This window comes from Fringilla coelebs (genome assembly GCF_963513975.1).
Source record: "Fringilla coelebs genome assembly, chromosome: 5".
NCBI classification, from domain to species: Eukaryota; Metazoa; Chordata; class Aves; order Passeriformes; family Fringillidae; genus Fringilla; species Fringilla coelebs.
In genome coordinates, this window is record NC_140033.1 from 7,546,174 (window position 1) to 7,558,720 (window position 12,547).

Genomic DNA, 12,547 nt, shown 5'->3' on the forward strand with positions numbered 1-12,547 from the left:
CGCTGTCCCGGCTTACCCAAACCCTCACCGAGCCGCCTCAGCGCCGCTTCCCGCCAAAACCCGCGCGCCTCGCGCGCGCAGTCTGCCCCCGTTGCTATGCGCGGTGACGCATCTCTCTCTGCTTTTTCCCATTGGCTGCTCCGCCGGTGACGGCACAGCGCGGCGCGGGATTGGCTGGGAGCGGGCGCGCGCGGGGCACGTCGGGGCGGGCGGGGCAATGGCGGCCATCGGGGTGCACCTGGGCGCCACCTGTGCGTGCGCCGCCGTGTACAAGGTGAGGGCAGCGCCGCTCGGGGGGCCGGGCACGGTCCGTTCGGGGATTCCTTCGGCGGTGCGGCCCCCACGGGCTCACGGCTCTGCCTCTCTCCTTCTTTCCCTCTCCAGGATGGCCGCGCCGATGTGGTCGCCAACGACGCCGGGGACAGGGTCACTCCCGCGGTCGTGGCGTTCTCGGAGAGCGAGGAGGTGAGGCTGCCCCTCCGCGGGTGCCGGGGGAGGAGGCTCTGCCTGCTATTCGGATTTTCCTTTCTCGTTTTCATTTATTTTTCATTCAGGTTGTTGGCTTAGCTGCGAAGCAAAGTCGGATAAGAAACATTTCAAACACTGTCGTGAAAGTAAAGCAGATCCTTGGGCGAAGGTAAGAGAATGGGCGGTGAGAAATTACAGACTGGGTTGGAAGAGACCTTAAAGATCATGGGGTCCAACCATGCCTCAGCACCTCGTGAAAAACGCCTTGTGAATAACTTGTTTTTAAAATTTTAAAAGTTTAATGATAATAAAATGGCTATAAAAATATAATTAGAGTAATAATAATTTGGACAATTCGGATTAGGACAATATGAGACAATAGAAAGAAAGGGTTGTGGACATCTGGGTACCTTTTCTGGGCAGCACAAGCCCAAAAAAGGACCCACATTAACAGAGGATTAATCCTTAAAAGCAATAACCTGTTGCATATTTGTACACCTCATACATGATGCATAAATTCCATTCAAACAAAGGCTTCAGTCTGGTCAGTGTCAGCTTCTTCCTCTTAATCCTAACAGCATCTTCATGGCTGAGCAAGGCAGGAAGAAGTTCATTTCTTCTGATAAGAGAGCAATAAATTCTTTTTCTGTAAAAGATTTAGGTGTCCTGCAAGTCCTTTCTTTAAAAAAAGTATCTTACATAGCATAGTTTGTATTTTAACATTATGTTATAACCTAAAACTATATTTAACACACTACTTTAGAAAATTAATACAGCCTCACTTTCTAACATAGCACATATAGTATTCATTTTAATATTTGTGAAAAGCCAATCACAAAATACGCATTTTTCACAACCTCAACAAACCATGGCACCAAGTGCCACATCCAGGCTTTTCTTAAACACATCCAGGGATGGTGACTGCACCCATTTTATCCCATTTAAAGCTGGTTTAATGTCTCAGCACTAATACTGAAAGCATCTCTTAAAAAATCATTCTGTTATCATAGAGTCACTGAAGGGTTTTGTTTGGAAGGGATTTTAATGATCACCTCCCTTCTCACCCCCCTGCCATGGGCATGGACACCTTCCCCTAGATCAGGTTGGTACTGTGAGCTTCTCAGCCTGTATTTATTTTCTTCCTGTAGCAAAGAGATGCTTGTGAAAATAGAAAAGTAGAGAAGAAAAATTGTATTTTAGGTCTCAGCTTGTCTGTGAAAATCAAGTTGTGAAATATAGTAGCAAGTTGTATACATGCTTTTCATACATAGTTAAGTTTCTTAACTAGGATTTTTTGTCACCTGATTGCTCTTCTGTAAAAAAAATGGATTTGTTTGCATGAAACTTTGTGTTGCTTCTGTTGCAATAGTGAAACCATTCATGACTGCTTGTTGTGATTCCTGTTAGGGGAGCTGTGATCATTTGCACTGGCAATTACAGTGACAATAGAACTAAACCTCTTGGGTTGCAGTTAACATCAGGGACGTGACAAAAGTTTTTAGTGGTGACCCAGCTGTGTATTACAGCCCTCTCATTGACAGGAGCTGACAAGATGTTGCCCATTCTGGTGTATTTCTCAGCACTTCTCAGATGCAGAACTTCTTTTATAAATGTTCATGGATTTTAACCTAACTAGCAGGTTAAAACAATGTATTGGGTTTTTTGTAAGTAGTAGGTATTTTTTCAATCATAAGCTTTAGGAAAGGAGAATTAAAAATGCCACCAGTCAGAACTGATGGGTTTTCTTCTACTCTATAAATGTCTTTGTAGAGTAAAAGCAGGAATTTTTGGTTCAAATATAGCTTGGTGTGTTGGAGATGTTAAAAGGAATATCAGCAAGATGCATTTGTGCAATTAACCTTGAATGCATGATTTATTTTGTTATTTTGAATTTTTATGGACAGCTCTGGTGACCCTCAGGCAAAGAAATACATTGCAGAAAGCAAATGCTCTGTGAGTATGATGATTTATATCATTTTATTATTGTTTGGGCCATACCATGTCCGTGTTCTGTAGTGATCAGCTCCCATCATATGATGTCCCTTTGCTGCTGTGTGGAATGTTTCTGTTTTTATCCAGTTGATAACCATGTTCTGGGATCTCCCAGCATAATATAGTTAGTTCCAACAGAAAATTTTTTCTCTTGGCCGTCCTCCAAACAGATGAGTCCTAATATATTTAGGTTCTAGCATTGTGGTTTTTTTCAGAGCTGGTGGAAGATACTCAAGTTGCATCACCTTGTGATTAACATCTTTAACTGGTTGATTTAATCTCAGTATTTAATTTACATAATACTGTCCTTGTTGCTAGAAAATTTACAAACCAGGAGAAAAATTATCCTGGAAAATGCATTCATAACAAAAGAGTGAGTTTTCGACTGTTCATGTTGGTGTGATTTTATAAATGGCTGGGGTTTTCTTATGGAATATAACCAGGAGTGTACTTTTGTTCTAAACATTGCTTTTGTACTCAGGAAAACTTAATAGAAAGGAAAAGTCTTGACTCTTTAAATTCTTAAATGTCCCTGTTGTGTCTGTCATGTGCTACAGGTCTTTGACAAGCATGTTGAAAGTGTTTATTCCCTTGTAGTAGAACACTAATGCACAGAGTGTTTACACAGTCCAGTGCTTTTTACTTTAAACAGAGCCTAAATTAAACATTACTTTTTGTTATTAACCTAATTGCTGTCTAACAAAGGTGTGTTGGTTTTTCTTACAGGTAGTTGAGAAGAATGGGAAACTTCAGTATGAAATAGATAACAAACTTATTAACCCAGAAGATGTGGCAAAACTAATTTTCAGTAAAATGAAAGGTATATAATAATTAAATTCATTGACACATTTTAGCTTTTTAAACTGTCCTTTTATTTTTAAGATGTCATATATTTTTTTCATTTTTTGCTTTTAATCACCATGCTCTGCCTGTGTTTCTAAACAGAGACTGCCCAGTCTGCATTGGGTTCAGATGTGAATGATGTTGTTGTCACTGTACCATTTGATTTTGGAGAGAATCAGAAAAATGCCCTTGGGTAAGAGCATTGAGGTTTTTCTGTTATTTATGTGCCTAAAGCTGATGGGCTGGAAGATCAGCAGTGAGAATTCTGCTGCTGGACTTCAACTTATGACAATCAGTCAAGATATTGGGATGTTATTTAAACTAGGAAAATATGAAAGCAAGAGACTAAATCCTGAGTGGAAAACTTCTAATGGGAATTTGCTGATGTGACTAAAAGGAAATTCTGAGTCACTGAAGTGAGAGGAAATTTCGGTTTCATCAAGTATAGAACCTCATTTCAGATCAGGATCTTCAGTGATCCCTTTGAAAGGCAAATAGTTTCTCACCCTCCTCCATAATTTCCCCTCCCTGCCCTCTAAACTCCCCAGAGTGATGCTACATGGCCTCTTGAGCTCTGCTTTGTCAGAGTGCAGATTTGGAATACATACCAGTCTTCTGCTTGGAAATTCTGTTTGGGAATACTTTTGCTCTTACAGTTCCTCAGTAGGAAGACATAAGCATGCTTAAAGCTGAGCATAAATGGCAGCATCTGTTTTTGCTTTCTGATATGTAGAAGCCCTTATATTCAACTGTCATGAAAGAAATAAATAAAGCACACCTAAAATTTGGTCAGAAAACAGTGAGTTGGGGATTTGCAGTATCTCTAATGAAACATTCTATTGCTCTAGTGTAACTTCAAAGTGAAGGAAACAAGTTGTGGTGCGTTCCCAGGGTTACTGAAGTTTCAAGAAAATGTATAAGTTAAATGTTACAAGTGAGGCATGGTAAATTACTTTGTTACCTGTTGAAATAATGTATCAAGGAATTTTAATACCATTCCTGAAGATAAGTTACCAAGTTTGATTTAGGGTGAGGTGTAGTTGCAGGGTATTTTGCAGTTTTATGGGCTATGTAGTCTGATAGCCCAGTGTTTTCTTTGACAGTAACCACATAGCAGATCCAATTATTTGAAGAACACAGTAGCAACTTACCTTCTTGGTACTTTTTCAGTCATTCAGTTTTGTTAATACCATGCTATAAACCGGGTCTGATTAGGTGGCACAGGTAGTTCAGGTGAAATCTAAGTAGTGTGTGACTCTAGTGAGATCATTAAAATAAAATGAAATGCTGTTGTGGCTCATTGCAGGGAAGCAGCTGCAGCTGCTGGATTCAATGTTATGAGATTAATTCATGAACCATCTGCAGCTCTCCTTGCTTATGGAATTGGCCAAGATTCACCCACAGGGAAAAGGTAAAACCCTAATATTTTACTTATTTTTAAGGTGCTGTACTTAAATCCTGTGAAATCTTAAGTGAGGGAATGCCATGTTGCCTTAGCACTAGGCTTGTTTTGCTTTTTTTCTCTCAATCAAGACAATAAGCATTTAGAAGTTGTAACTTTGTAGTGTATTAAATCCCTTTGCTTTGGTCTTTGTATTTTGAGACTTGTCTTTAAAGATTTTTCCCCATTTCTCAACTTTCTCTTTAATAAGCTGGTTGGCTTAAGAAAAATGCATTCCTTTTTGAACATATTTTGGCATAGCTGGTTTTAATTGTGGGAGATGGCATTATTTCACATGGGCTGGAAGAACTAAAGCAGAGCTCCTGGGTTCAGTAGGTGCACCTGGTTGTCTTTTTGAGTACAGAGATAATTCACTTTCAAAATACTAAAGACTGCTGTCAGTTTGAACTTTTTTGTTCTTCTTTTGTGGTGTTTCTGTACCATTCTCATATACTTGTCTGATTAAAGCTTTCAATACATGGTGGTAATATTTTGACAATGTGTCAAAATTAATGCTACTTTAAACATTATTTTAATGTGGCAGCAACGTGTTGGTGTATAAACTGGGTGGAACATCACTTTCTATCACAGTCATAGAAGTAAACAGTGGAATATATCGTGTACTTGCTACAAACACAGATGACAGCATTGGTGGAGTTTGCTTCACAGAAGCTCTAGCACAACACTTAGCTTCTGAATTTCAGAGGTAAGATATGAATTCCAAGCATGTTGCTGTTAGGGCAGGATGTCTGTTATGTGGTGCTTGCTTAAAAAAAAAATGGGCAGAATCTCTGTTAGTGAAATGGCTCAAGTAAAGATGATGCTGAAGGAGCAGTCTGACTGCCCCAAACAGGAAGAAGTCAGGGGAATGCCTGGGAGGAGAAAGACTGGGAAATGCCTGAGTTTGGGTGGATGTTGCCTCAAGTTGGTGTTAAGCTGTAAGGGCTCAGCTGTGGGCTCTGTTGTGTTGAGATGCGTGCAAACTTTCAGTAGTGACATTGCAGTTAATACTAAAATGTTTATAGAAAAAAAGTGCTGTTCTTCCTTTCAGAAAGTTACCAGCAAATTCTTGCCTCTTTAAACTGATTTTTTTTTTTTTAATATAGGTCTTGTAAACATGATATTAGAGGAAATCCCAGAGCCATGATGAAGTTAATGAACAGTGCTGATATTGCAAAACACTCTTTATCAACCCTGGGAAGTGCAAACTGTTTTGTAGATTCATTGTATGATGGATTGGATTTTGATTGCAATGTGTCCAGGTAAGGCAGATCTTGAAGCTACTGAAATCTTTCTAGGTGGTATTATGGATATTCAGTAAGCTTTGATTTCTGATGGTGTTTATTTTAGAGAAGGAAGTAGGATTGAAGGCAAACCTGCTGTTTCATGTTGTGGTTCTGTTATGCTGCAATCTGTAGTGGTCAGGGCAGTCACAGTAACAGCAGTGTTACCCTGATAGTTAGAAAATAAAGTGCAAAAAAAGGCACAAGGAGACCCCATCTTCAGAGTCTGGTTGTTGATTGGAGGGGAGTGGGTACTGTAATGAATCAAGGTGGCTGTTTCCCTTACTGTTTTTGTTGTAGTTTCCTTAAAGAAAAGATGGCCTGTGGACTCTTGATCTAAATGAGATCCAGAATGGTAGGAGTCCTGGAAGTCCTGATGTTGCTTCTCAGTGAGAGCTGGACTAGAAAGACTTTTTCTGTCTTTTTGTTCCTACTGCTGTGTCCTACTCAGTCTCTTTTCCCTTGGGATCATCTCTTACTGAGATTTTTAGTTCACTTTGATTGCTCTTCTAGGCAGCAGCAGCTTTAGCAAAATGAAACAGACTTTTCCATTCCAGAACTCCAGCAGTTGGAGCTGCTCAAATAAGGCACAGCATGTTTCAGTGTGAGAAGCAATACTGTATAAATGGGGTCATCTCTATTTGGATCAGGATGCCAGTCCTGTGGATCAGTGTTGCAGACTCTGATTTGTGGTATTCATGCCGAGTAGAACTTTCTTTGCAGGCTTGAAAGAGACAAAAGCAAGCACAAGTTTGTTTTTTAATTTGCTTAATCTGCTCCCTGTGTGAAAATCAGGACACAGCTTGATGTTCCTCTAAAAATGGAGTCCTTGTATTCATTTTACAGATCATGAAGCAGTTCCAGAATTTTTTTTTTTTTGGCATGAGTCAAGACGGCAATACTGGTGTTGTCAAGACAACAATGCTGGTTTTTTTTCTCTGGAGTATACTGAAGAATGAATGTGCATCCATGTAGGTGTTATTGATGGAATTGATTGCACAGATACTTCCACAACAACGAAATTGCTTGAAGATTAATAATGGGAAGATACTATTTTTTTTAATCCCTTAGTAGCAGCTGGAGAACTAAAGTATATTCTAAAAATTATTGTTCTTCCATTTCAGGTACTTGTCTCTAATCGGTGACATGATCCTTTTTGAATGTTTTATTTTTCTCTTTTAGGGCCAGATTTGAACTTATCTGTTCTCCACTTTTTAGTAAATGTGTAGAAGCAATTAAAAAACTCTTGCAGCAAGTTGGATTTACAGCAGATGACATTAATAAGGTAATAATAGAAATTGTGTCTGTAGGATGCTTCCACAAGAACAATGCTTATGGGGCCTGTTTTCCTTGCCGACTGAGATTATTTCATTATATATTTAAGCAGTTTTGACTGGGATCCGACAAAGTCTATAGATTCAGGATCTTTAGAGCTGCTGTATTTGCTTTCATTTCAGGTGTCTGAAGTATAAGGTAGAGTCTCATTCAGTTGTTTTTACTGCTGCATATTGAGTAGTGGGGAGGATTTGTGTAACTGCCCAAATTCAAGCTGAGGAGTACCTTCCGTAAGTTCAGTCTGTGGCCTTTGTTCTGCCTTCATTGAACTTTGGACAGGGTTTGCTGACACTTGTGAAGAAAGGCAAAGTTCTGACTTAAAGTTGAACAGATCACTAAGTGTCCCCTTGGTGCTTGTGCTCCTCCTTGCTGGCTTAAAAACTACAGGAGGTGCCGAACCAGAGAGTGCTTTAATCCCAAAGATGTGAGCAAGGCAGCAGACATTAGTGGTTTAATTCCTGTCTCCCTTGCCTTGGTGTGAGAGAGGAAATTCATCTCACCCCCTTTGTACCTGTGCTTGGCAAATGGTGCTGCATTCATTGCTGTTAGAATTGGCTCTCAGGTCTGCAGCTGAAGCTGCCTGGTGCTTTCAAGACACTTGATGCTGTTTCAGACTTTTAATTAGTGTTTGTTGTGTCACATCTTAGTTTCTCTGATCAATAATGAAGTATCCCAGGCCACTGTTCAAAAAATGGCTTTTATTTTCTGATGGCAGGGGTTTTGAGGTGGCCTTTAAGGCTGTTTCAGGCTTTAGTGCTTTGGATGGAGGGCAGGGGAACACTTTAAATGTAAAAATAAAAAACTTCAGAGTTGTAAATTAGCTTTATGTTTTACATGAGGAAAAGTGGGAGTTAGCTTTGTTTCCAGATCTGGCTGGTTTCAACAAAGTCTCTGTAATAAGACTAGGATTTATGGATAAAACCTGACTTGCTCCTTCCTAAAGGTGCATGATGGAAGCATGAGTGGCAAGCAGCACAAGTCACAGCATGGGGAAATTTTAGATGCCAGGAAAGGAATGTGTTGTATGAGGGGAATCAGATGCTGAATTAAGGGCTTAGAGAGTCTGTGGAATACAGCATCTGTGCAGGAAAGGTCCTGAGCAGCCTGTTGTAACTGTGCCTGGTCTGGCTAGGAGGTTGGACTAGATCACCTCTGCAAGTCCCTTTGAACCTGATATTCTTTTTATGATGAATTTTTCAATTTTCAAGGTGTTATTTTATTTAGGTGATTCTTGCTGTAAGAGAAACTTTTCAAAGACATCATATTTCCTTTAATTTCAGAAGCAAAAGTATCAAGTCAACCAAAGATTACATCAAAGATTACAAAGATTACATTACAATTTTTATTTCAACAACTGCAGATGATAAAATATCCAAGAGCAGTTTTCATTTTTGCAGAGCAGGGTGTGACCTGTCTGTTTTATTTCACAGACTAAAGATTTGAAATTATTATGATGTGTGTTCCAGGTAGTTCTTTGTGGTGGGTCTGCTCGAATCCCAAAGCTACAGCAGCTGATCAAAGATATTTTCCCAACTGTGGAATTACTGAATTCAATTCCTCCAGATGAAGTTATTCCCATTGGTGCAGCCATAGAGGCAGGAATTCTGCTAGGGAAAGAGAATACCTTGTTAGAAGAAGATGCACTCATTGAGTGTTCTGCCAAAGATATTCTTCTTAAGGTAAGACTAAAATTAGAATATTAGAAAATTTTATGCTGCAGTGAATATATAGCACTGATTATGTGTGATTGATGTTAGAGAAACAGAATTGGTTTGTTAGTACTTCTACAGATTTGCTATAGATTACCACTGGTAAGTTATTGTGGTAACTTAGGTTAATTGACCAAAAAAAATGACAGGAAAAACTGATTTTAAGGGGAGATAGATTGTATCTTTCCTATGTTGCAATAGCTGGACTTCTCATTTGTAGGAATGTCAGGGTTTTTACTTGCTGGGATGATAAATGTGACAGAGGGCATGAAGCTTGGACTTATTTTCTTGTGGAGCATTGTTGTAACACTTCCAGCTCAGTGAAGCACTTATAGAAAAAAATGAACTATATTATTTTTTTTTCTTTTTTAAGGGAGTAGACGAGTCAGGGGCTGACAAATTCACAGTGCTGTTTCCATCAGGGACACCACTGCCAGCTCGAAGGCAGCACACCCTGCATGCTCCTGGAAACATTTCCTCTGTGTGCCTTGAGCTGTACGAGTCATTAGGGAAGAGTCCCATGAACGAAGAAGAGAAATTTGCACAGGTGAGTGTGTGCAAACTCCTGTGTATTTTCAGCAGCAGCCACCTGGAAAAAAAATGGAAACCAATTCCACCAAACCAGAGCTTGCTGTTAAAAGATTACAGTGACATGCATCTCTTTGGTATTGGTCTTTTAATTATTCTTCTGGACATGCAAAATATTGAACTACTTTGTAAAGTACTGAAGTTTCCCTTTTGAATTCCTAAAAGGATGACAGGGTTTGACACTTGGCACTACTGTAATAAGGTCACCTGGGATGAGAGATCTTTACCAGTTATTGCAGTCATACACAGACCCTTGAACATTTTAAAAATAAAACTAATGAAGGAAATGGTATAGCTAATGTGTTGATTACTTTTTGATCTTCCTAGATTGGATGGGATCTTGTTATTAATAATTGAATTTGATTTATCACAGCGGTAAGATGAAATTATTTTATCAAGTGAGGGTTTAAAGTTGTTGTTTAGGAATCAACCTACAGAGAGAACACAGCTTTTTTGAAACAGTTATGATGTGTTTTCCTTGGAAAGCATCAGGGAAGGGGCAGATGTGTCTGAAATTGATGGAATAATTAAGAAGATTGTTATTCCACCTTAATTCTGCCCAAATATCTTTAAAGGGGATAGGGAACTGATGTTACCTAACTAAAGGACACTGTGGGAGTGATAGGTACTTCAGCTATCTCAGGGATACATCCTGAACCAAAACAAAAACAATAGTGCAAATAGCTAAAATGCATGAATTTTCTCATCTTAGCTGTTGCGTCACTTCTCTTGAACTGCTGAACAAGAACTTGAAGAACCTACTATAATTAAACTTTTTTTTTTTAATAGATTGTACTCCAGGATTTAGATAAAAAGGAGGATGGCCTACATGATATACTAACTGTTCTCACAATGAAAAGGTACCCAAAGCACTTGTTCTGCTGTTTACCCTGCTATATCACACTTCTGACAGTCTTTGCTCCTGTTAAAGACTATTTCATTTTTTTTTTGAGAAATTTCAGCATTTCTTTGGTCACAGGGCTGTACAGTCCTAGCAGGGGTAAATTCTGTAGAAATGTGGGTTTTCTGCAGTACCTTTGGTGCTGTCATTGTTTGATTCTTAAAGAAACAAAGCCTAATGCAATTGTGTAAATTATTTTTAGCAGCTTCTGAACTGTTGATCAGTTTGACCATGCATGAGAGCAGTGAGATCTCAGACTTCCTCTGGAAGTGGGTTGGGTAGCTTTGCTGAATGTCCACACTCTTGGGAAAAACTGAAGGAGGTTTTGTCTTTTTTGTCACTGTAGAATTTACAGTGGCTCTGTCCTTTCAGAATCAGGGTTGTTCAACAGAGAAGCAGTGCCACAGGAAATTTCAACTTGCTATTTAAGTTTCATAATACTTCATTTTCTTATGTTAGCTATCAGATGTATTAATGCCTGTTAATAGACCTCACCTAAAATGCCTGGTTTGTCATACAGAGATTTATACTGAGCACTGATAAGGAAAACATTTTGGGGATTATAGATGCAACTCTGTCATGGAGAAAAACATCATTATTTGGAAGGAGGTTTAAGGAATATTTATGTGTAAAGGGCAGAGGAAGTTTAGTAGAGAATATCTATTTGTACCTAAATTTATTTTGTGACTTGAAGTAGGGCTCAGTATTGTTTCTTAAGTCTTGGATTTTGACAAGGTTTTCCTTGTTGGAGATCTTTGGAATTTAAAGACTACTTACGCTTCAAAAGTCAAGTTCTCTTGCTATGACAAGACATGTTTATCAATCCACTGCTCTTACTCAGCTCTCAAAAGGAATAGTTTGAGTATTATTGCCACATATTCTATTTAGAAACCTGTACAAAATAAATTAAATTGCAGTATTTAAATGTGTTTGATTAATTCCAGCATATGTAGAGAAGATAGATGCTTAAAGGGCAAGAAGTGCATGTAAAAGCAATGACTAAATTAAACTTAATTTCATGAACCCATTTCATCTGTGTTGATGTATGTCCCTGGATCTTTTCATGCTGATCTATCATCCTTTCATCTGTGTGAAGACTGTTGTTTATCCTCTCTCACACATGCAGTAACATAGTAAGTGTTGTGTTGAGATAATCCTAAACATAACTCTCTCTTTTATCTAGGGATGGGTCCTTGCATGTCACCTGCACAGATCAAGATACTGGAAAGTGTGAAATCATCACTGTTGAAGTGGCATCATAGGCCATTTTGGAAGGCAACGTTTTTCTGACTTGATTTTTGTCTCTTACTGGCTTTTCTGCCAAAACAGTGACTCTCTGTGATGTCTCTCATGATTCTTAGAGGACTGTAATAAACTAAAATGCCACCAAGTTATTTTGCCACCAGGTCTGTTTAGAGTGTGGTGCAAAACGTTTGTCAAGACCCGCGAACAGCAGATCGTTGAATTATCAGCACTTGGTTTACAAAATGCAAAGCACAAATGTCTGTGGTTCAGCCACAAGCATATTACATAGCTTGAAGATTTTTCTTGATTAATCAGGTCTTGTACCCATTCAGCCAGTGCATCTGGGGCTTCAGTTGTATAGCTTTGAACCAGTGAGATGGAGACTGGTGAAAATCCACCCTCTGGTAATTTTACTGGAATCCTGTGTGGTCTTGATATTGCCCAAAACCGTGAAGGTGGAGCCCATTTGCTTTGGCCTCTTGAGCAGGTGAATTTTTTCTTTCAAGAGTTTTTTTCTGTAAAATGGTTTTGTCATATTACCTGAGAAATGTAAGAGTTAAGTGCGCTTATTTATATGTTATTAAAAAATACATTTTTTTATGCAGATCCTGACAGTCTCCCTAATGTGTGGTACTGTTTTAAATCTGTATTGTCATACACTTGTGTGGGTATAAGCTGGCAGGCTTTTTCAATAACAAGATGGAGCCAGCAAGTGTGGTTATGGAATATGAGGGTGTCAGCC

At 39.0% G+C, this 12,547-nt stretch overlaps 1 protein-coding gene across 1 annotated transcript; it reads left to right on the plus strand.

Annotated features, from left to right (window-relative positions):
• Positions 1-209: 209 nt before the first annotated feature.
• On the plus strand, positions 210-12,408 carry HSPA14 (heat shock protein family A (Hsp70) member 14). The gene is made up of 14 exons (XM_084206140.1): positions 210-274; positions 385-465; positions 555-637; positions 2,373-2,421; positions 3,187-3,280; positions 3,406-3,496; positions 4,610-4,714; positions 5,289-5,450; positions 5,851-6,006; positions 7,210-7,312; positions 8,829-9,041; positions 9,445-9,618; positions 10,449-10,519; positions 11,744-12,408. Exons 1-14 carry the CDS (start codon positions 218-220, stop codon positions 11,820-11,822), a joined length of 1,518 nt encoding a protein of 505 aa, XP_084062266.1. The 5' UTR covers positions 210-217; the 3' UTR covers positions 11,823-12,408.
• Positions 12,409-12,547: the final 139 nt, after the last annotated feature.